This window comes from Apus apus, chromosome 15 (assembly GCF_020740795.1).
Source record: "Apus apus isolate bApuApu2 chromosome 15, bApuApu2.pri.cur, whole genome shotgun sequence".
Lineage (NCBI taxonomy): Eukaryota > Metazoa > Chordata > Aves > Apodiformes > Apodidae > Apus > Apus apus.
The window spans coordinates 13392136-13417386 of record NC_067296.1 but is presented as its reverse complement, the minus strand read 5'-3'; the positions used below and the strand labels follow the sequence as shown (position 1 = coordinate 13417386).

General features: G+C 42.7%; 1 protein-coding gene across 9 annotated transcripts; it reads right to left on the bottom strand.

The window, feature by feature from the left end:
• Positions 1 to 1346: 1346 nt before the first annotated feature.
• On the bottom strand, positions 1347 to 23900 carry ARFGAP1 (ADP ribosylation factor GTPase activating protein 1). 9 transcript variants are annotated; one of them, XM_051632944.1, is made up of 15 exons: positions 23069 to 23124; positions 22724 to 22837; positions 20675 to 20738; positions 19661 to 19770; positions 18628 to 18799; positions 18152 to 18252; positions 17355 to 17444; positions 16583 to 16679; positions 14075 to 14131; positions 12946 to 12978; positions 11680 to 11709; positions 9787 to 9843; positions 7453 to 7512; positions 6192 to 6268; positions 1347 to 5729 (listed from the first exon to the last, which is right to left on the bottom strand). In XM_051632944.1, exons 3-15 carry the CDS (start codon positions 20732 to 20734, stop codon positions 5375 to 5377), a joined length of 1299 nt encoding a protein of 432 aa, XP_051488904.1. In that variant the 5' UTR covers positions 20735 to 20738; positions 22724 to 22837; positions 23069 to 23124; the 3' UTR covers positions 1347 to 5374. The 9 variants fall into 9 exon arrangements, with proteins under 9 accessions (XP_051488904.1, XP_051488910.1, XP_051488911.1 ...); XM_051632950.1 differs by lacking the exons at positions 22724 to 22837; positions 23069 to 23124 and adding an exon at positions 23883 to 23900; XM_051632951.1 differs by lacking the exon at positions 11680 to 11709.
• Between the last annotated feature and the right edge of the window lie 1351 nt (positions 23901 to 25251).

The window sequence follows — 25251 nt, the reverse complement described above, 5'->3', positions numbered from 1 at the left end:
TCAGAGGTGGGGAAGTCTCCACTCTCATGCTGTAATGGGAATGTGCTAATGATGTTCCAATTAGCCCTCACTGAACACAGCCCAAGGAGGGGCACCTGGGGGGGCAAGTGCAATCCTCTCAGCACCCACTGAAGAGAAGAGCTGGCTATTGCTGTGCCAGCAGCGATGGAGAGGACAGCCCTGTCCTGGCTCATCCCACGAGTCTGCTGCTTCCTTCAGGTAAAGGTGGAAAAGCAAAGGGCCGGGATAGCAGGGGTTAAGGTACCAGCCTGGGACCCGGTAGGTGTTACAGCCTCCATCCAGCCCGGCGCTCAGCCAGGAGGGAGAGCTAAAAGTCTAAGGTAGCAAGAACCATCCAAGGAGGACGCGTGTGTGGCTGGGAAGAGGAACTCGCGTGGTGTAGGCTTAATGCAGCATGAAAGTCAAAGGCAGAGGACAGGATGGGGAAGCAGACAAGCAGGAACGCATTTCTAACCCCGCATCCAGCTATTCAAACCTCACTCAAGCTCAGGTCCTTCAACGGCCGTGCACAGAACACAATCCCCTCTAGAGGAAGACAGGAGAAGTGACGGTTTTCACCAGCGGCGTCCCACAGAGCACAATCTTGGGAAGAAGCATCTTCCATGTGAGCTGGTACATTGACCCAGTCCTTCACCACAACCAGTGCAAGAGCAGGTTTGTACTGGGACCAGCCCCAAGGAGCCGCAGGCTCTTCACCACTTTGAGAGTGGTCTGCAGGACGTGGCCACTGGCTGAAAAGGTTCTGTGAGGAAAATGAAGCAGAGCTTTTCTTCCACAAGGCAAGCAAGATTTGGTCCTGCTGCCCAGGAACATAACAAAAGGTATTTTAGGTTTACACCAAGCTCAGAGCAGTCATGAATCACCTGCAGCATTCACCTGGCTGGTTGGCTAGTGAAGGAAACTAGAATCTGAATGGGAAGCATCAGCACCAGCTGAAGGATTCATCAGAGGAATCTCCCTTCAATTAGCACTTAAAGTTGGACCACGAAACTCCAAGGAAATCTAAAGCACCAGGTTTTGGCTCTGTTAGCAGCAGCACCTTCCTTTCTCCCTCATTACTGGCAGTGAAGAACACGCAGGATCCCAGCACATCAGGACATACATCCATGCTCTTAATGTCAGTTACTCTTCCAACAAGACCATTTCATCCTCAGACTGTAACAACACCTTCCTGCTTTCTTAATTGTGAAGCATCTTGAGTTCACTCTGGGATGCCAGTCCTAGCAAGAACAAATCAACTCCACTCAGAAGGCCAGATGAGCTGTACTAGTGCACATGGCTTTACACTTCATTGAAGTCTCCTGAAAAAAGGTTGAACACCATCCTGCTCTGCATCTCTTTGCTTTATTATAATGCTCTTGAGAAGATGACACTGCAGTTCAAGTCTGGTACCACTCTACAGAACAATGATTAGTGTTCACTGAAACTGCCATTCCTGTGAACTTCACAAAAAACACAACAGGAAAATTAAAGATACAGTACTGCAGCCTGACCAAGATTCTGCTGGCATGGAAATGGAAGAGGGCTCTACAAGTGGAGGGCACTAAGCCATTATACTCCAACTCCAATAACGGACATCAAATTGTTTCTTCATTTCTGTTTCAATCACTGATTGCTCAAGCCTTTCTAACAGGGTTATCAAAATTCAGTATTACTAAAGTTGAGAATGGAAATACCTTGGCAGACTGCTGCTCTCTAAGAGGACCACTGTATCTTTAAATGTATCCTGGATTAAACAGCAAAGGTTTTACCTACAATTGTTAAATTATTGCACAGATAATTACACTGATAAATACATTATGAACTCATGGAATGTTGCACAGTCTGGTCTGGAAAATAAAAGCAGCAGCATTTTCCTTGAGGTCTCAACTATGATGGACAGCTGAGCAAGCACGTCTTGAAATGCTTTAATTGTTAACAGGTTTCAAGTCACAAACCAAACATTTTAAAATAATCCCTAACTCACAGAATCAGGTTCCTGGTTCAGGAATATCCTCCAAGACTTTCATTCCTTCGCAAGTGGCACTTAGTTTGGATGCCTTGAGGTTTTTCTTATTTCAGACTATCTGCAGGAATCCAGCTGCTCTCTGTTTTCCAAAGTTGAAGCCATACAAAGGAACAAACCAGTCTGAAACATCAGGAAATTTAAACCACACATTCCAGTGTCCAGCAGTCACTTCACCTTCTGTGCTCTGTCCTGGCAATTCGTACAACTTAAAATTGTTAATACATGGTGTGGGATTGACAGGAAACACTCTCCTCATCCACCAAACACGTGGAGCACACAGGGACACTAAAGCCTTGCCATTCCACATGCTCACTCAGGTTCCCAGCCATCCCATCACTTACACAGAAGGCCTCAGCTCCAGCAGGCTGCACTCCACGCCTCTGCTCACTATGCTCATCATCAGACTGAAAAAGGAGGATTTGGGGAAAGAAGGGAGGATAAAAACAATTTTTAAGAAGTCTAGGTCATAAGCACTCACTCCACACATGCACCTCGACTGCATGCATCCCACCAAACTGCACAAACTTCCCAGCCATCTACCCTAAAAAAAGTAAAATCCAATAAAACAGGGGCTTTGCTAAGGAACATGCCCTCATTTCATCCTCTCCTCTGGAAGATGTGGTAAAATGTTCAGATTCAGACAAGTAATTAAAAAATACCAATTTGCCTGGCACACTGAGACCAGCTGGTACACTAGTTTTATGGCTGCAGTTACACTTTCTGCCATTCTATTGGTGTTAGTATCTCCCAGTACCCCCCCCTTCTGGGAGCTGTAGCATTTTGTTGCCTCTCTCCAGCACTGCAAAAAGGGACAGCAACTGTTCTGTCCCTGTCTCCTCAACTAGAATTAAAAACATTATCCAAAGCTTCTGCCCAAGCAGGGCTCTGGCTGTTTAATTTAGAACATAAAGGTTCAAGGGATACAAAAACAAAAGCAGAAGAAAATGGCTCATGACAATTGTAGCTGCAAGTGCTATATAAATAAACCAGTTTTCTCCTGGGCAAACCAGAGAGCTGAGGAGAACGTGCACACACACATCACGGTCCTGCTGACTGAATGGACTGAGGTAAAGTTCATCTTGCTACGAGCTATTACAGGAAGATTACAAAAGAGAAACTCATACATTTGTACACAGGAAGCTGAATCGGCCTCACATCACTCCAGACAGACACCAGCAGGCAGTGCAACCCATGGGATGCACTTTGCCACCCCTGCTCCTGCAGCCTCCACAGGGGAGTAACCGTGAGCCCAGGGCTGGGCAGATCCTGCCCAGCAGAAGCTCTCAATGGGCAGCAGAGGTGGATGCAGGAAAATACAACGTTAGGTTTGACATGCAATTCAGCTATGACACAGGTCTAGTTGGAACTGGAGAAAACCCAGAACAAAAGTCCTTGATTTACAGCCAGGCTGCAAACGTCTGCCCAGGAGGCACAAGAAGGTTGTGAACAGAGACCTCTTGTGCCTTCAGGGTGTCAGCAGGAACAGCGCAGGCCCCTCCAGTAGTGCTGGGTCCTGCTGCAGGAGCTTCAGAGACCTGCTGCCAGGAAAAGCAAGGGGAAAAGAAATCCCAACTCTCTCAGGACAAGGCTGGAGTAGACTAGAAAAGTATTTTGCTCACCTTCTGAAAGATCCTACTAATAGAAATGCAGCATCAAGCTATAGATTTACTTCTACTTAGACTTAAAGTCTGCTACTTTGGAGGTGATTCGTAATTTTCCTTCCTTTTTAACCTCTCAATATTACTATAAGCTCAAAAACCTCTGTGAAGACAGAAAGAAATTAAACTATTTAAGGCTAACTTCAACAACTCAGGCTAGCTGTTTGCTTGAACAAAATAACTAAGTTTTAAAAAGGAAAGGCTTTTTAGGTATGTATGAACTTTTACAGGTTCTGCACTAAAAATGTCCATGCTGGTAGTAAAGCAGACTAGGGGGTGACACCATGATCTGAAGTTTTCCAGTTGAGCTGATTGTTTTTGGGCTGAGTGTACATTTTCAAAACACCCCCCAAACTAAAATGCAATACCTAGGACACCTTTGTCCTCAGAGTCACAGTTCTTCTATAGAAGTTATGGTTTGTGTCATGCAAAGCAATTTGCTGGATCAAAATTGAGACATAACTGAATCTGCTATTCCATTCCATAATGCTGACAAGGAGTATCTAAAGTTTCCAAAATAGTGTTTCTTTAACAAGATCCAGGAAGAAAATGTAGAGAAATACATGACAGAAAGAGAGATACAGTTTGACATCTTAAAGATTACTTTGTAAAACATCTGCTTAATTTAAACTTTACTATTAAATCCAGACATCTGTTCATCTTGAAAACGGCTTGCTGCCAGCCTCTTTCCTCAATGTTCTCAGATTTTCCACCCATTTTTTCATACTGGAATCTTTTTTACAAATTTGTTTCATTGTCAAGTTGCCAAACAGATGCCCAGAAGTCCATAAGCAGCAGAAAGATTTCACTTTTATCAGAATGGATAAAATAAAAGGGTAGCAGGAAGACAGAGGAAAACCAGACCACATAAAATACTCAAGCTGGATGAAGGGCACAGGGAAGGAAGGAGAACAGCACAGCTTTGCATTCTGTCTGTGCAGGAACTCTGCACTGTGCAAACTCTGAACCCCTTGAGCAAGAAGGGCATAGCAGAGCTATCCTGGATATATCCTTGGATAGCTCAGGTCAAACCCAGGAGTTCACACAGATAATTTTCTAGCTCTAGATCCCTTACTAATTCTAAGGGGAGAAAATTAGTTTCAAAAGACTAAAAAAAAACAACAACCAGAGATAATAATCTCAAAGATTAAAAACAAAGTTCCAATAAAAAGTATCTTAAAGACCATCTTGAATTGCCAGACTACATATGGTCAGAGCAACCCATAAGGCATTTGAACTATTCAGCTGCAGTTTGCTCATTTAATGGCTAGCTTTTCCAGACACACCCTGTCCTGTGCTTGCACTTAACCCCTCAGGTCATCCCAAATGATATGAGGGCTGGACAAATACCTATGAACATACACATGCAAGGTTGTGCCACAGAAGTGTGCTTGCACTGACTCTTTTCTTTTAAACATTCATATTAAGAAAGTCACTGTATCCAGCTTCAATAGTGCAAGGAGAATGTAGGCATCACTATCCCTAAAAAAGGGAGAGCCACCTTAAGTAACAAAAGATTCAGATGCTACTTTTTTTCCTACACTGGGATAGAAGGAGAATGAATGGGAAACAAAAATAACAGATCAGTAAAGTCAAGAAAGATACTCCAGTTGTGTGTAAAACTTTCTCCCCCCAGTCAGCCAGCATAGCCTCCCTTTCCTAGCTGTGCAAAACAGGGTTAACAGTTCTACCAGTTCTGGTTATCCCACCCATCATCAGCTGAAGATGCCTTTTTTGTTGGCTTAGGAGGTTTTTTGGTCTTGTTCTCCCCTCCTGTGTTTTCCCAGTTGGTCTCCCAGTTTTCCCAACTGTCGCTGTTACTGTTCTTGTTGTTGGAGACTGTTCCTGAGCCCCACACGTCCCAGCTATCGGAGCTCTTCTTCTCTGTGGAATTGTCCACATAGGTCCAGCTCTCACTGCTTGGAGATTTATGAGCTTTTGGTGGATCTGAGTTGCCAAAGGTCTCCCAGAAGCTTTGATCTACAGCGTCGTTCTGGTAGCCCTCCCCTCCACTGTTCTGGTAGCTCTCTCCCTCAGCTGGCCTTTTATGGGGAGTAAAAAAGAAAAGAAGGTGGAAATAAATTAGTTATGACAAACATAACAAAAATAAGTGACCACAAACAAAGAGAACTGTAACGGTCCTGCCCTTTGCTTAAACAAAACCCGAGAATGAAGGCAGAAGAACTAAACATATTGCTCTGAATGGCATAAACTGATATTCTAATTCACAGATCTTTGTTTAGAGCCCAAAGTACCAACAGGCCTGGGGTTTGGAGCAGATATGCATCTGGAAAAAATGGAAAACCCAAGTGCTATGCACTGTCTTGTTCTGTTTAACAACTGCCAGACAGATTGAATTCCTCTCACATTACATACAGGAGGGCTACTAGCAAAGACAGTTTCTTCATATTTAAAAATCACCTGCTACTACTATAATGTAGAAGACACCCAGGAGATAAAACTAGGTGTTTAGAGAGACATAGAAAACATTAACCAAAAAATACCTTTCATGGTTATCATCCGGTTTGCCAGAAAAGAAAGTGGTGACATCTCTCCATCCCTTACTTCCAACTCCCTGAACCTAGAGGAAAAAAAGACACTTCATTCCTCTGGATTTATCCAACATCTCTTCCAAGCCCAACAGCAAAAGCCACAACACATTCCTCCAACATTGCTCAGATAAAGAGACACATTTCATCAGAAAATTTCACTCAATGTTGATTTGTATTTTTGATGGGCAATTGTGTGCTTGATGTGAAGAACATAAACTTGATAGCATCGTGCTGCTGGAAGGTGTGAAAAGTAGGATGAGTTCAGCTTTTTCGCCCACCATTGTCTGTAACAGCTTCTGAATTCTCTCCTAGATTTCCTTGACAAAAATGCTGGAATTGCTCCTTCCATAAATTCAAACTCAATGACAGCACTGATGCTTTGATGTTATAATTAACATAACTAGTATTTATCTTTCCACTGTCCTACAAAACTACTTTCACCCTGTTCCAGTATTATTATTTCACTGCCCAGGTAAAACAGGCCAAAAGTTGAGTTCTAGAATAAACATGACTGCTAGGAGAATCCTTTGGGTTATCAGAATGGACTGGTGCTGAAGTAGGAAAACAAATCCTGAAGTGACACCCATGTAAGCAACTATGCTAAGTCACAGATAAGGAGGATGAATCCCAGAATTCAAACTTGAAGTTGCCAGGGTCTAAAAAGAGCAAGTAACATCACTTATTTTATTCAAATATTCCCAACACCTAAGGCACTAAGCTGGTGCATGATAGAGCTTCCAGGGCTCACCTTCACAGTGCCAGACAGCCCCTCCTAGGGAACACCATACAAGTTATCAAAACAGGCACTAGATTGTGCAGGACTTGTGTACTTAGCACTTACCACATCACCAAGCAATGACAGCAGAACAAGACAAATAAAAAAAGGTACAGACCATTAGTAAGTGTAATCATAGACATGTAATGCAAGCTGTCTCCATATTCTCTAGCAGACATTTCTTTTTGTGTTTGGAACACTGGCTGCCTGCAACTCTGCAACATGCCCTCAGTGAAGCCACTGTGAGGACTCCATGGTACTCAACAGCTTCTGAGCACGCCAACAGAAGCACTGCACACTAGAAAGTACAGTTCAGCATGCCTGCATTCAGCTGAGACTAAAGCTGCCCTGGAGTTTGGTTTCCCTACAAACTCTTCAGAAGAATATGGAGACTGGCTTGCTGTTTGGCCTCCTTAGGGCAGGCAGGCCTCTTCATACCTTGCTGGCCAGCTGTGATACCCCCACGGTGACCTCCTCAAATATTTTCCCCTCTTTCACCTACATGAATCAAAGTATTGGTAATTAGTCATACAATAAAGCATTGAGACCTTAAGACAAGCTTACTTGGACTTAGCACCTAAAAACCAGTGTAAAAAAAATTATACCAAACCCAAACTAATAATTAATCAAAATATACTTGAGTCAAAGTTAACAAAGTTAAGAAAATGACATAACAAGTCCACTGATCTCTAATGGAGTGAACTTCAGTGCTTGGAAGATTGTGGGAATTTTCTACTAATATACATCCAGTTTGAGGAAGGTATCAATCTTTACACTAATGCTGAGCAGAAAAACACCAATACAAAAAAAATCTGCAAACATGACATTTGACAACGGCTGGTAGTGAGAGGACAAGGGGTAAGGGATCAAAACTGGAGGAGGGGAGATTGAAGTTACACATTAGGAAGAAATTCTTTAGCGTGAGGATGTTGAGACCCTGGCCCAGGTTGCCCAGGGAAGCTGTGGCTGCCCCATCCCTGGCAGTGTTGAAGGGCAGGTTGGATGGGGCTTGGAGCAGCCTGGGCTGGTGGGAGGTGTCCCTGCCCATGTAGGGGGGTTGGGACTAGATGAGCTTTAAGGTCCCTTCCAACCCAAACCATTCTACAATTCTATAACATTTTATAAATACCTCTTACAATACAAATATTTGGTTTGGAGAGATTAAAAACCTCTCTGATCCTTTTTATTCTCTATCTTGTATATGTGCTTATTTAAATATTAAAAGGGCTTTGAACTTTGATCAACCAGAATAAAATTGGTGCCTTTCACCAATTAATAAATGGCAGCTGTTACAAAGCAAGTGACTTTATATAATTATATACGTGCCAGGCAGTGATTACTAAGCACTTACTTCAGAAAGTAACACTAATTTAGAAATAACAGCAAAACATCCTAAGGGAAATGGATTTTTTTTTTTTTTTTTTTAATCTAGTATGCAACATCCTCATTAAATTGTTCTACAAACTAAAAATCAGCTCAAGGAAATGCACCCTAAAAATAACCCTGAAAATAATGCATCTAAGCACTCTGAAATAAGTTGTGCATAATTCTAGGGAATAGGAAACCAAATAGCCTCTTCTCCTCTGATTTGAAATGCTATGTAAAGAATGTTGAATTAATAAAGATAATTCAAGATAAATTATTTTGTGATGTGATTAAACCATTCCTCTAAAATTGAAAATTAATCCATGTCCCAGTGTACTGTAACTGCTTCTCTTAGGGGAGCAAAATGAGTCTGCTTTATCAAAACCAATATATCCAGAGAAAGGGCAGGTAGGTAAGGAGGGCACCACATTCTTAGAAGAGACTTCATCAACATTTTGGAGCTGATCCAAAATTCTAGAAGCACAGAACAAATACATGCCAAATGGGAAAGATGCAGAAATACATTCCTTTTAAACATATGGAACAGGAAAGCAACATTTTACACTAGGGAGAATCTTTCAATAAAATCTGTAGTCCCTGATGAGGGCTGCCCTGCTTTTTTCCATGCCACCAGTGACTGTTTCCTCAGGTCAGCCTGTGTGCTCTCCTCCAACAGCCGCTGCAAGTACCAGCAGCCAAATGGTTTTCATCACTAACAAACAACTGTCAAGGGAAGATGAAAATCTACTTCAAACTACTTTCCCAGAAACAAGACAGCTACTAGAACAACTAACACAAGTGTTACTTCAGCATGCAAAACTTGGTTTTAACTGACTACCAGAATATTCAGAATGAATACCAAATAAAGGTTGCAAGAACATGTTATTTCTGCTTATAAATTGTGCCCATTCATCTTAAACATGCATTTTGCCCCAAATTCTACTGCCCCAATGAGGCAGCAGACAAACTACACTGGCTGAAAGATGCTTAGCTGAATTAAAACACTGCTGGCAGGCAGATGAGTGTAACACCATGAACTTAACACTCCAAGATAGTACTGATCAATTCTTTGTTCGTAATAACTGATTTTTATACCCATTAAGGGTGCATTTTCACCCTGTCCCATCTTCCATTACTGAAAGCATGAAATCTATACAATAGTATCTAATGGGAAAGAAAGCAACAGGCTCTTGTGGACAGAAGACTGATAAAGGGAAATTACCCTCATTTAACTTTCTCTGGTAACATAATGGTTTTGAATGATTTGTTTCCCCTTTGCTGCTGTGCTAGTGAATGAAAATACAGAAGGATGCACTGACAAACTGGGCAGTTGTGGCAGGGGGACGCAATCACTCCCTAAGTCAGCATAACCATCTGCTGCAAGTAATTTACTAGTTCCAAAGTTACCTTTTCCTGTGCAGGTTTGAGAACATTTTCATTTAATGTCTGACCTAACTCTGATGCCTATTTAAAACCAAAACAAAAACAGAGTCAGTTATTATTATTTTTTTAAAAAAAAAAAAAACAACCCAAAAGCAAGAAAAGCCAAACCAACCACAGCCAACATTTTCTGCAGGTGCAGGCTAATTTTTCAGTAGTATCTCCAAAAACACATGAGGCCTTAAGCTTTGATTTGTAAAAGCAGAATGAGCTGAAAAGCACAAAGTGCTGCAGAAAACATTACAAGAAAATCCATTAAAAACAGATGCACGTGGCAATAGGTTGTTGGAGATGCCCAGAGCCCAAGCAAAGTCTGACCTGAAAGCAGAAGCAATGGTTCAACCAGCAACAGCCAAGAAAATGGACCCCCTGCTAATACCTGCAGCTGAATATTTGGAAGAACTGACCCCATCTACTCTTCTTTTTCCTTACTAATGGAACAACTTGTAAAGTTAGATATTTCTGGCCAATTTTTCCCCAGTTCTTCTGTCTTGTAGAGCTGTCATTGTTATCTATTAACAAAAGGCCAATTGTCTCTAAGGAATACACAAGAAGCAAAGCTGAGCCAGAAGATTTCTGTCATCTATTTTAACAGCTTCAGGTTGGCAGGGAGAGAAAACAATGAACTTCAGAAATCTATTGCAATCCAGAACAAGCAGAGCTATTGTGCTTCAGAGGCATCTCACAAAAATGTAAGCCCCTCAGTCTAAGTCAGAAATTATACTAACATGGAGAGCAGTATTTTAAATCATTCCTTTCCCTACTAAGCCTTTGATAAATCTAAACTTTTCTTCAAAACTGCTGTGTTATACTGATCACCTTCTGAATTAGCCTAATTAATCCAAAAGGACCAATTTGTTTGCAAGACAAGTGTTATTCCTCAACATTAGCAGAAATGAAGTTTCATTTCCTAAGGGTTTTCTTCTGTCTCACTGTTGACATTGTCATGTGTGAGTCCTCATTCATATTCTTCCTCGGGGTGGAGCACCTTGTGCATCCATCCAGATTCCCAGGTATCTAAAAAGCTTTTCCCTTCACCACAGCACTACTAGGATCTCCCCTCTACTCAACCACCATTATCTCCAATATTTCTACTCCTTACCCGTTCAAAAGTTATTTGAGAAGACAAAGGCAAAAGGTAACCCCATTTCCACCTAGTAAGAAACGTGAATGCAAATCACATAAGGCTTCTTTCCACTGCAAGTGAGGCTGGAAAGTGTTTAAGAAAAGCAAGAAAAGGGATTTTTCATCGTTAGAAAATCCTTCAGAGTCTATTAAACATGCCACACTGTTTATGTTACATAATAAGGAGTGTAACACACTAACAGTTCAAATATGCTAAGTGAAGTCATGGGTAGAATCAGGAAGAATTCTCACATTATCCCATTTACTCAGCCACGTACTTTGGTAAACATGGAAAGGGAAGAGTTGGGTCCAATTGTGTTTGCATTGCAACTGTTTCTTTATCACTGCTGATTTCAGGACAGCATTCTAACCACCACTGCATCCACTCCATAATGGGGCATTTATTGGAGAGCCTGCCTTCCACCAACAGCCCAGAGGAGATGTTGGCATATTGCATTCCTGGACCAGGCATGCAAACAGAAATCCTGGTCACCTGTGCTTATGAAGAGCATGGACAAACATACAGCACATTTCCTGAGAGTGCAGAGCTTGGATACCTCTCTCCAACCTATTTTCAATAGGTTGGAAGAAACATTACCATATGAAACACACATTCTAAACAGACTTCAGGGAAAAAAAAAACAAACAAAAAAACATGGCTCAAGAGCAAATGCACATATTTAGCACCAACACTGACAAGGATTCCATGCACAAGAATATATGTGAGGGTGTTACCGGCTCTGGCTGCTGCTTGTAGCCCCAAAACTTTACCCAGACAGCAAAAGAGAAAGAGCAAGGAAGGTAGAAGCAGCTTTTAGCAAAACATTGGCAGCATTTTTTTCAGGCAAGTTAAGTAGCATGAACCTTTTCCAACTTTGACATCTACTGACAAGACAAACAGTGAATGTTTGGTCACCGGGCACTAAATATACCTTTAAACAATATATTACATCAAAAAGATACTCAGTTTGTTCTACAGTGCAAAAGATCAGGAACAAAATTCATGCTACAGTAACATAGCTTAGCCTCTAAAGCACCATGTTGCTGTGGTCCTTGTCAGTAGATGTAATGAGCTGTTACACTTACTATTGTTTACGTGTGCTAATAACGCCAAAGCAAGACCAGTTTTCTACAAGGGAAACTGCCCGAAGGAGTGGAAGAGGAAGACTTGGAGAACACACAGATTAAGTAAGCCAAGCAGCAAATACTTTAAAGCTTTTAAATACCAAGTTTGGGTGCTTTAACCAGGCATTTTTGTTACAAAACATGCCCAGGTTTGGCTTGTTGTCTGGAGCATTAACATCCAACTGTTACATCTGAACATCAGCACCTGCAGTTTCCCACTTGCTTTGAGCAACAGCATCCTGCTATCACACATTTAAGTCCCCTCTCACTCACAACTCTGGCACTTTATCCTGTTCTTTTATATATTTTTACATTTGAACTTAAAACCTTTCCATGCAAACAGATCCTGCTTCTGTCAGACAGAATTCAGGTCTGACAGTCTCTGCTTTAATGCTAGTTTGGAAGAGGAAATGCTTTTGTAATTGCTGCTCTTAAAAATAGACACAGGCAATTTAATTTAATAACAATATTAAGCAGTTCACATTTGTAGTATTTTCTTTAGCAATGGGAAGATGGTTTGCATTATGTTGTATCACCAAGTAAGCTGCTTCAAAGTAAGACCACAGTTAACATTCACAAAGATAAGGATATTTTAAGTCTGCAAACATGAATCAAAGCATTTCATGCTGCTGCCTCTCCAATACACCTGACAGTTACACACAGCAGAGCATCACTGCTTATTTTTTGCTTAATTTGATCACTGCAGTTGATTGCAATTCCCTCCAAAATAAAAGCTAGAACCTAGAAATCATTGTGTGCTATGAAGGATAAACACACTGGTCTGCTGATGATCAAGTCTAAAGCAACTGGTGCAGATAAATACATGACATTTAAAGCCAATTACAGTCAACAAGACAGAGGTAAATCCATAATCACCTTTTGACTTGCTTGAGATCCAAACCTGCTGGCCTGTGAAAAGATGCACATACATTCAAGTTTAAAATTCAAAGGCTTCAACTGAAAAAAGTTGTAGTGCAATATTTTCACAACAAAAATTAATGTCTTTCCACCATCATCTCCTTAAAATGCAAAAAAAAGTTAATTCCTCTGGTTTCAATCTACAGTTAGTTGAATGATTGTCATCTAAGTGTGTAAATCTGCAGAACACACAGACCATGAAGACCATGCCTCAGCTTTTCTCAAAGCTCCCCTCTGGGCACAACCTCTGCCCAACAAGTTTTCTATTTAATCTGACAAAATAGCTGTAGTTAGAGAGCAGCTGAATGAAAAAAAAAAAATTAAAAAACATTAGCAATTTGTAACTTGGTATTACATTCCTGCTGAAGAAAAAAATTTGGCCTTACTTGGCCTAGACTGAAACTTCTGCTTTATAAATAAAAATGAAGAAAGGCTGAGAGACCTGGGGCTGTTTAGTCTAGAGAAGACTGAGAGGGGATCTTACTAATGTCTATAAATATCTGAAGGGTGGGTGCCAGGAAGGGGGAGCCAATCTCTTTTCAGTCATGCCCTGTGATAGGACAAGGGGCAATGGATGCAAATTAAGAGCACAGGAAGTTACACCTCAACATGGGGAAGAACTTCTTCACTGTGAGGGTGACAGAGCTCTGGGACAGGCTGCCCAGAGACGTTGTGGAGTCTCCTTCTCCGGGGACTTTCAAGACCCATTTGGATCTGTTCATGTGTGACCTGCCCTGGGTGTTCTTGCTGCAGCAGGGGGTTGGACTCGATCTCCAGAGGTCCCTTCCAACCCATAACATTTTGTGATTCTGTTTGTTTCTGAAGGGAATACAAACATGGCAGTTTTGCTCTTTCTAGATGCTTACATCCAGTCAACAAATTTATAAAAACATCCATCCAGGTACAAGAGAACCAGCTCAGGCAGACATCTACATTCAACATGCATCTATTTCATATGCTATAGGCAAAGATACACAGAGAGCAGAGTTCAGTTTGTCTTGGTAATCCTTTTAAAGATCCCTACTGGAACTCTAACTGAACCTCTGAGTTTACAAAAATTACATAGAAATAAGTTCTGTTTACTTACACCCTCTTTAGCAGCTGAGGCAATTTTGCTTGCTCCAGTTGTAAAACTGCTCCATCCCTTTAAAGAGAGAACACCATAAGCCACGTGTGAATACTGATAGTGAATAAGCAAGTGTTCACTACTAAAAATTAAATTAAGTCAGAATGTTCTTCTATACAGCATGTCCTGTAGTTTTAAAATTTACCCACTAGTAAAAGCAAACATTTTAGTCTCTCACTTAAGTGTAATGCAGCAAGGAACTTTCATTACATGTGCCAGAACAGCTGCAATTTGAACAAACCTGAATACTTCAGATGTTATTTTACTAAAAATGGCAACACAAAAAAAAAAAAAATATGCCCCCAAGGAAAGTGAGAAAACAAAAGATACTAAAACTTGAGGAAACAGAGACTGGTTTTCAACAAGTAAACACTGGATAGTAAAACAAGATTCTGGGCTCAAAAACATGAGGCAGCAATTCATAAAATGCCAATTCAGCATTTTTTCATTTAATGATAAAGCCTCAAACTGCTTGTTTGCTGCACATTTTTAAAACAAAGGAAACAAAACTCTATTTTGCCTTATTGGTTCTTGCAAAATCTGAAAACCATGGGACATTTCTTAAAAGACCTTTCTCTAAAGAATTGGAAAAGATTTCTTCTAACTACTGATTGGCAGATACTGATTAAGAAACCAGACAAAAGAAAGTGCAGCAGGAGAGTAATTCTAATTATTCCTTTTTTAAACAAAACCATTACAAATCACTTCTCAACTGTTTAGATCTCAGGTCTTGTTATCAGCCCATTCATCCAGAATCTGCCCAGTAAAAAACAGTTGGAAAACACCCCATCATACTTGAATGGATAAAAAACATGAACAAACTTTATCTTCCAGATGTCCTGCAAAATCTCTTAAACATGGTGCTCCAAATGCAAGGTTAATGTCCATGTCTGCCACTGCCTTTTATCAATTTAATTTCCAGCCAAGTGTGGATGTTTTGGCAACATGTTCCCTTTTGGGCAGACTTCCATACAAGGCCATAAGCAGGAGAATTTTTTTTTTATTACACCTTCTATTTAATTTGACTACACTACATGTTTAGGTTGAGGGAACATCTTTAAGAAGCAGTAAAAAATATTTTTTGCCTGTCCTTTTCAAGTTTCTTCACTGCTTTTCTTGTCCTAAGCTGACACACTAAAAAATAATTCTGTCATTATTTGCACAAAAGGCAAAGTGATGTGTCTCAGTTTTTTTGTTACAGAGTCTCAAGGGATTAAAGAATGAACTACAATTACATCTTCTCTTTACAGAACAAGCTGGATAGAGCAGTCAGTGCAAATTCCAGAGAAAATGTGCCTTCTGATAGGTAACAGCAGGAAATAATGTATCTACATAAATGTAGCATGTGTGGGGAAAAAGTCATATGCAGTGGAAGGAAAACTGGTTTCCTCACCAGAATGAATATGCATGAAATATTCAGTCTCTATAATACAATCGACTTCAAATTGCTCTGCAGTGTGTGGCCACAAGAGGGCATTTTAATCATAAATTTCCAGGAGATCCTGCATTCACATCATGGTTGACAGTCACTTGGACAATCGGTGTCATCTCTCCTTTGCTGTCTTGGCACATCTGAATACATTAGAGATGTGGCTTCTCATTGGAACTGTCTGACCTACAATCTATAACATGATTAGGAATAATAAGATACTAAGCACCCTGTGGGTTCACCTGAATACTCTTCAAAGGCTCAGGCTTTACCTTTTTCTATTGTGCTCCAGTGAAATTATTACAGTTTTTTAAAAACCAAACAATGGAACTTGGTGTGGATATTCAGATCAATTATATGATGAGCCTCTACAGAGGACTACTGGTCGTTAATCCTGGTAGAAAAACCTTACTGTATTTCAAAGTCACCTCAAATACAAAACATTTTGTTCAGCACTGTTACTCTGCAGCCTATCACAGCACCAATATGTCCCTGACTGCTTCAACTTTATTCCCATCTTCCCTCAACAACGGCTCTTTCACTGTCTCTCCTTCAATCATGACAACTGTTCAACCATATGCAGCTCCCTCTTCACACCCTGTCACAAGTATTTCAAATGTTTTCATCGCTGCTCAGGGCTTCTGGCACCCATGTACACACACATCACACTTGTTTTCCACTGAACATACCTAATATGGCTCATCTCATTAGAGAACTACCAGTCTAACTGCTACCCCCACAGGTCACTACTTGTTTTAGTTTTTCTCCAAGTCCTGTTGAGTACTAAGTCTTAATCTATTCCTATATCCTCATTTCTTTATTTCCCCACACAAAATTCCTAAGTGTTGCTCAAGTTTCTCTCTTTATTTTGCCTTTTAAAGTCCACCAGTACCTTCTTCACTCTTTGAGAACACAAACAATACATCTCTCTGTATCTACCCACAGCTTCTCTTCTCTGTTTATAATATTCTCCCAAAACAGGGGATAAAACAGAAGAAAAGAGTAATTCAGGTCCCAGAAAGCTTTGAGGAATTCCTTACAGAGTACAATGAAGACATGGCATTGTTCAGGAAGTCATCCTCTTTTTTTGGAGGGTTTACTGTGTTTCCAAACCCCACGTAGCGATTCTCTTGGCCACTACCATAAGAAAATGAATCTGTATTAGCATCCATCCATTAAAACATTAAACACAAGCTGAAAAGCATGAAAGAATGGCAACTGTTTCACAGACTTCAGAATAAAGCTGGGAAAAATGTCCTAAAGCATCTAGCACCCAAAATAAACAAACCCACTCACTTCATGAAGGCAAAAGACCAAGAAGGTTCCACTGGGGAATCCTTGCAAATCAAAGTGTCCCCTACATAAGCTAATGTGGTCTGAATGATTCTCTGGGTTCAATGGATCACTGACATCAGAAGTCAGTCAGTCCTAATAAAGTGATACATGAAAATGGGAAAAGGAAAGAAAGAAGTGTTAGCTTTATAAACACTCCTGTTTAACTCAAATCACTGTAAGATGTTGAATACACTAAAGATTCCCAGGTTTGGAATGGTTCCCCAGGTTCCCACCACAGTAACCTTTTGAGTTTCAAGCTCTCTCTTCACTGCTATTCAAATATTTTTGTGACACAAATGCATTAAGAGGCACTATCCTTCATCTTGTCCTTCATCATATATTATCAACATTTTTAATAATAAAAAAGAACTGTTAACTAGGGAATGAGGATCACAGGTGTATGGCTGTAGTACAACATCCAAGCATTGGTTATGCTAAAGGGCCAGGCACTCAATAAGCTAATAAATCTTGATTTACCCTTGGTAGGAGCTGACATCATCATTTAACCAGTCTTCAAAAGCCTTGTCAGAAAAGGAAGTTGCAGTCTGAGATTGTCCAGCAGAACTGCTGAAATGAAAGATTGAAGAATCAAACTGCATAAAGCAAAACCACCAGTTGACCAGTGCAGCTTGATGTATATCATTGTCATACACGTGCAGAACTGATTATTTCTTTTGCCTACCAAGTAGGGAACTCTAATGGAACCACTAAAAGGCACTGGAGTAGAGTGACTAAAGCAAGAGCAGACCCAGAGACAACACTAGTCAGACTAGAGCCAGCCCCAGAACCTACTGGATGATGGTCAGGCATTGGTCACTTGATTTACAACTGCTTTTTCAGTTAACTTGATTCTTTAGTACAAACAACAACAAACATCACATGCAAAAGCAGAAAAACAAAACTGCTGCATTCCAGCCTTGATGTTCCCATTAGTAACTAGCACCAGAAGGGGAAAGTCTGTTCTTTCTTCCCTGGCATTCAGTCATGAACTGGAACAGTGCTGCAGTTAAGGTAGGTGTGATTGACACCATGACCAGCCTCAGGTACACTACAAGGCAAGATAAAAAATTCTGCTCTTATTCACTTTTAGTGTTCAGGTGGAGGAAGTGGGAACTACTATGGAAATTCAAGTCCTGCTACCTCTTATTCCTTAACTTCAGCAAAAGAAATATTGTTCAGACAATTCCATCACCGGGATGAACCCAGCAGACATTCAAAGACCAGGTTTTGATCCTGCTGCTGCTGTATCAACACTAGATCACAGGAACACATACCGGTGAGTGGAAGAGAGAGACATTTTAGGCTGAGGTGGGGTCCAGTTCCTGGCAGGAGAAGTTTCAATGGACCACTCCTTGCCTTCAGCTACTGTAGCTACCTAGAAGAGGTAGGAAAATAATCAAGAATGCTAGCTCAGAGTTTTCAGACAAGTCATACAGTGGTCCTGTAAAAATGAGGACAAGTAATTTTCCCCATTTGCTTCTAGCTCCCCAGCTCAATCAATTGGTGCTTTTATTTATTTTTTTTTTTATTTCAGGCTAGCAATGTTGAATTGTGCACTGGCTTTATTACAGTCAACTGATTTTAGGCAACTTCCTTGACCAGGTAAACTTGGTTTGAAGAGGAAACACACTCTAAGAATTATCCCTTTTAGGAACCATTGTAGAGGTTCAAAAGGTTGCTACTAGCCCTACTCTGCCCTTCAAAAACAAGTGCTTCCAAAGGGATGACAATACATGCACAATTAACCCACCTGATCTCTAAAAAGTGCTGCAGCTTTGCTGTTGTATTTCTCTTGCATTGACCAGCAGGGATCATAGTCATCTTGAGACTCCAAGAACTCTCGAAATTTGCTGTTACCTCCAGCCTTCATTTTCTCCAGCTCAATATCCTTCCACTTGTCCATGGTTACAGAACGTACAAAACTGAAAAGCAGTTAAAAAACACATTATAATCCCAGCTTTTGTAATTCCCTGCTATATCAGTAGGGACAAAAAGAAAGGTTATTACAACCTATCTCAAAATTTGGGAGTAGAAACATGATGCAGAACACTCTCCAGGTATAGAAACATCATAAGAAGGTGGTCAGATCCTCACTGAAATAAGCTACAATCATGCCAGGTATTGGCACTGAAAGGAGACAAGCAACAGCAGGTGACAGAAGAAGCAGCTTTTTTCACTTCTAGAAATTAACCTAACCCACTGTAGAGAAGAAACTTTTCCCATAATTCTTTACTTGGTGATTTTCTTTTCTGTGTTTCCAGAGTTACCACTAAGTGACCAGTGAGGACACCTCTTGTCCCACTCGGTGCTCCTGCTCATAATGAAATACAAGGTCACAAGGGGGAAAAAAAAGTGAGACATCATCCTCAAGAAGGCTCTTCAAAACTTGTATCTTGACTCATTTCTTTCTGTCCCTAAAGAAACACCCTTCAACTTATCCTCATCTCAGTAATTCCATTTCTTCTTTCATGTACCATATGGAATAGCTCCAAACTCTCATTTCCTGTGCAATTTCTAGTCACTAATGAGCTTCAAATCACCCCCTGAAAAGCAAAACACATACTTTTGAGTGGCCTCCTTGCTTTGGTGATTTCCCTCCCAAATAATTACACACCAGACACAGGAGAGTAAAGTTCACTTTGGAGAGGAGAATGAAGAAAAACTGCCCATGAAATGTTGGGTTTGAGAAATTCTATACACTTCTGGAAGAATACATTCTGTTCACAGCCATAATGCACCCTGAGGTAACCCCACTCAGTCCATCATCTGCTTCCAAGGCTCACCTGAGGTGAACTCCCAAGCCTCGGTGTTTTCCTGAGCACTCCAGACAGATCCAGATTCCATAGGTCACACTCACCCACTGGGGGTTAAATGCACCACATTCAAAACAGACCTGCAAGAGAAAAACAATTCTCTCTAACACTCAGCCACCATGTGACATTTTCACAGCTCAGAAGGCCAAAAATCACAAAAACTTTACACACAGAAAATAATTCCAGAAGGGAGAGTTCTTAGTGCTTGGATACACCTTCCCCGACAGCAGATTCCTTCAAATATTTATTTATGCTGCATAGAAAGAAATAGCCATTAACTTGCCTGACTTGGATTATAAAAATTACTGTACCAGTGGCCACAAACCAGTGAGGTAATACAGATGAGCGAGTTGAAATCAATAAACAAAATTCAACTGGATTTAATTTCCAGATTGTTTTGAAGGAGGAGAAAGCAACCAAACAGAACTCTTGAAGTTTCCTTGGCAAAATGAATATGCAACATTTGATGTGTGCAACACACATTCAGTCATATCACACTTGGGCAAGAAATGATAGCAGATCTGAACTGAGGTTTTTCTTAAAAATAGCTTTATTGCTCATCCACTGCAACAACTTCAGTTCTTATGACTAGAATCCCCACTCAAGGTTTAATGCATTGATACCAACACAACTGAACCTGGCCATAGGCTTTCACATTTAAGGCAGAGCATAATCAAGCTCCTTGAAATAGACCATTTTAATTAACTGTGCCCAAAACATCACCTGTTCAACAGACTCCAGGGGTTACAGCATCACTAGAATGTCTGAAAAACTTGTGCTAAATATGCTGCAAGGTGTTATGATACATCTAGGAATAAAGGTTACTTGAATTAACTCAGATATCCCAATGTTTAGGTTCTCACTAGTCAGCCATACCAGTGCCATAGAGCTGACAGCTGAAGCAGACCAAAACATACAGCTAGAGTGGGTCAAAAGAAAGTTAAATTCTACAACACTCTCTAAGTAAAATTATACTTTTCTCACATTGTTCTCATCTTGTGCTCTGACTTCCTTGAGAACTTTCCTCGTCCTTGGGCTTGCCATGATTCTATAAAGGGAAAAAAAACAAGAAAAAAAAAAACCAAGTCATATTCAAGGATTCAATATTGGGAAGAGGTCCAGCACCTTAGAATTGTATCTCTATGAAAAAGCCACTGAATCACAACCAATGGCATGGGGAAAAAACCCAAACAAACCACCAAAACCCCCCTCAACCTTACTTTTCAATGTACTTTGTGTGTTTTGGGGGATTTAGTCATCCTAATTCATTCACTGGAAAGGTGCAATTCAGCCACAGCTGGAAAGGGGGGTAGGGGTGGCAAGAAACACAGAAACAATTACCTGCACCACCAGCTGAGACAACATGAGTCAGAAAGAAATCAGCTCAACGTTGTACCTATGTGTTATCACTGCTAAAAGCAGAAGTTACCAGTGGCAGAACTCACTGCCTTTCATCCAAAGCACTTATTCCTTCATAAACATCTTGCTGAGGAGCACTCAAGTCATCCTGCAGCAAGTGAACAGGATTGTTTTTATCAATAATCAAGTGGAAACTGTGTAACTTTCAGAAAGGGAAACCAAAGTGTGACAAGTGACCCCTTGTACAATGAAACACTTTCTGCAAAGAATTCCAATAGCAACATTTTGTATCATTGACTCATCTGCATGCGAGGAGGGAAAGAGAACTACAGAAAACTGTGTTTGCTCATGTCCTAAACCGAGACAATTTACATTTACATGAGTTGAAGTCCACACCTCCAATCCCACTGTTTGCCACTGGCAACGTAAGGGACAATTCTCCCTCTGCAGTACAGAAATTAAGTAAACCAGACAATTGTGCATACTTTGGGTTCTCTTCTTTGCCACTTTTGTTATCATCTCTTTGCATGCCAGCTCCCCTTCCTCAAGGCTGTATTTCCCAACAACTTCTTGTACAAAACCAAGGTACAAAGTCACTTTCTTTGGCTGGCCACTCATTCCCTTACCACTATCCTTCCTTTACCATGTGTTCCTCCTTTTTCCCAGGTTCTCAAAGCAGTATTTCATTTGGAATAACAGAGACAGATTATATGCAAAGGCCTGCCAGCCTCAGTGACAAACAATCATTGCTGGAGGAGAACCTGAAAGCCTTTTCCCACTCCAATTCCACGAGCCAGAGATTTTCTATAGAGCAGAAAGAGACAGAAGCACCCTGACCAAACCACCACACCTGTCTGGTGGGAAGGCAAGGCTTAACCCACACCATATTACCCAAGAAAAGCAACTAAGGTCACCAGCTTCTCACCTTTCTCTCCCTCAGTAAGTCATTTGGAAATGAAGGAAAGAGGTGCAAAAAAAAAAAAAAAAGAGTGATGCTCTAAGCTTTCTGAGAGGTGACATCTTTAGAAGTGCCTGGTATATTTCAGTTTATGTTTATGTTTCAAGAGGAAATACTAAAGTAACAACTGAGCAGACAACTTACACAAACTTACATTGTTTTGGTATGACCTGAATAAAAACCAGACTAAAGAAAATGTTTAGCTAAGGAATGTTTTCTCTGAAGAATATAAATATTTTGGACTAAGAGTATAAAGGGGGGAACAGACAGCTTCAGACAAACCAATCTCACACTCCCATTTCCCAAACAATCTGTTCCCACAGAAAAAAAAACCAAAACCTAAACCTGCACCATATGAGCTTCCACGTAAGGAAACTTTAGTTTGCTAAGAGCAAACAAATAAGCAGAAGCAGCACGAGGCACTTTTACGTGGAAACGAGCCACAGGAGGCCTTGGCAGCAGCAACTTCACACGGCTGAGCTGCAAAGTTCTGCACTTCAGAACACGCAGCTGAGGCAGGCGGCGGGGTCTGCCCGGTACCGCGGTCCCGAAGGAGCCCGACGCGTCGCACCGGGGCAACAAGGCCCCGGAGAGGCCTTGCCAGAAAAAAAACCAAACACATTTTGAACCCGACGCCAGGGTGTAGGCGAGCTGTGTGTGCAGGAAAGGGCAGAGCAGCCGCGCCGGGCGGGCCCGCAGCCGCTCGGCCTCCTCACCCGGGCGTCCCGGCGCCGCGGGGCCCGAGCCCCGCACCCACCCTGCGGCTTCTGGATCCGGACCCAGCCCTGCGGCCTCCCTCGGAGCACGGCCCGCTCCCCCGCCTCCGCTTGCTGCGAAGAAAAACAAAACCGAGAGATGGATAAAATAAGGGGAGGGAGGAAGGGCCGCGGAGGCCTCGCCCCGCCACGCCAGCCGGCCCGGCACCGCCCGCGCCCCTCGGGGACCGGCCCGGGTGACGGCCCCGACACGCCGGGCGCCGGCAGCCCGGGGAGGACGGGCAGCCCGGGGAGGACGGGCAGCCCGGAGCCAGCCCAGAGCCCGGCGGGCTCTGCCCCACGTACCCGCGGCCCCGGACGCGCTCCCGGGCCGCTCCCGCCCGGCGCCTCACGGCGCAGCCGCGGCCGGGGCGGGGCCGCGAGGCATTGTGGGTGCGCGGGTTAACCCGCTGCGGCCCGGGCGGGGGGGGCGGGGGCACCGGGATGCGGGGGGCACCGGGGGGACACCGGGATCCTGGGGGGGCGGGGGGGCACCGGGATCCGGGGGGACTCCTGGGGGACTCCGGGATCCGGGGGGACACTGGGGAGTTGGAGGGACCGGGGTGACACCGGGATCCGGGGGGAGCGAGGGGCACCGGGATGCGAGGTGACACCGGGGAGCTGTGGGGACCGGTGGGCACCGGGATCCGGGGGGGAGCGGGGGGACACCGGGATCCTGGGGTGACCGGGGTGACACCGGGATCCGGGGGGACACTGGGGAGTTGGGGGGACCGGGGTGACACCGGAATCCTGGGGGGGCGGGGGCACACCGGGATCCGGGGGGACACTGTGGAATTGGGGGGACCGGGGGGACACCGGGATCCAGGGGGAAGCGGGGGGACACTCGGGACACCGGGACGACACCGGGATCCGGGGGGACCGGGTTGCTGGGGGGACCGGGGTGACACTGGGATCCGGGGGGACACCGAGGAGTTGGGGGGACCGGGGCCTCGGTTGAGGGAGCCAAAGGGTGTCAGGGAATCCACTCCGAGGCCTCGACCGAAGCCGCGACCCCCACGAGACATCATGGGAGAAACCCGGGATACAGCGCTCGGCTCCGGTAGCGTCCGTGGGCGGAGGAGCGGTGGGGGTTTAGTGCCTTTCTGCTCCCCCAGCACACCTGGGTGACGTGCGGGGTGTCACACGGCTTCCGCTGCGGGGTGGGGGGGAGAGATGTAGATCCCCTGTTCGGAGAAATCTATTGAATAAATCTGAAGGGTGAGGAGCAAGGGCTGGAGCTGCTTGCGTGATGAATGTCACCGTTCAAGCTCTGCGTTGTAATTGCTTATGTAACTGTGTGAATAATCAGAGAACCCCAAGCTCAGCCCTTTTAAACTCCACGAGCGGCCTCATTAATCAATGGGGGAATGCAATAAAACCCTTTTCTTGGATGGTTTTTTGGTACTTCTCTGTGTTGTATTCCCAGTGCATGGAAAACAGGTTGTCACCTGAGCCACCACAAACTCAATCTCATTTTTAACTTAATAGGCTTGAGAACTCAGAGAGACTTCAGGGAGTGTCTTCCTTCTGTAAATCTTGACAGAAGCTCATTCTGGCTGATACTTTGTCACCTAACAAAAAATGTTAGAGAAGTAATGCAAAATATTTTCTGCCATAAAAACATCAGCCTAGTTGCTATTGAATGTCTGTTTTTAATTATTATTTATCATGCTGAATAAATAAGATTAGTTTATTATTAATTAAAGCATTTCAGGGCTATGGAGATTCATTGCATTTGGCAGCCACAGCATGGTAACATTTCCCAGCTACAATGAATGTTGAAAGGTTATAGAACTGCCATATACTTTTTTTAAAGTGCATGCACTTCAGGAAATAATCACTTCCCTCTCATTGTACAAGTGAACATTACTTGGTCCTTCCTTTTCAGCTGAGAACCCCCTGTGTAAGGGCTTGTCTGATAAATTTCCTCAGTTAAACTTGACACTGGCAAAATCTGTGACTCCATCAAACTACCAGTGCAGCCCGACTGGTGACCAGGCAGTTTATTCTTACAGCTAGAACAAGGAGTCCTGCCTAGACTGTGGATCACATGTGGCAGCCCCTGATGCTGAATTTCACGTCCAGCTCTTCAAAGCATAAACAAGATCAGGAGAATAATCAACCCCCGTCGTTCCACTGCATATTTCTAGCAAATTCACTTCTGATTTGAGCACACTGTGCCCACTCTGCCGTGCAGCTGGGAGTGTGTTTTAATGTGTGCATTTCTGCTATCAGTCAGGTTGCCAAGACATCCTTTCATTATGTTTCTCCACTTCACAGCTAGAGCTGAAGAAAAACTTCAGCAGCTACTCGTATTTAGGGACCCCATCGGACCTTCTGCCTATGCACATTTATTTCTCAATTTGGGAATGAGACAAAATGTATGAAGTCTTTGCATGAGACAGCAGGAAGCCTTACCTCTGATGTTAAAAAATCCATCAGGAAAGCAAAAGCTGTTACTACATGCAGCTTTAATTTTGTGTTAATGT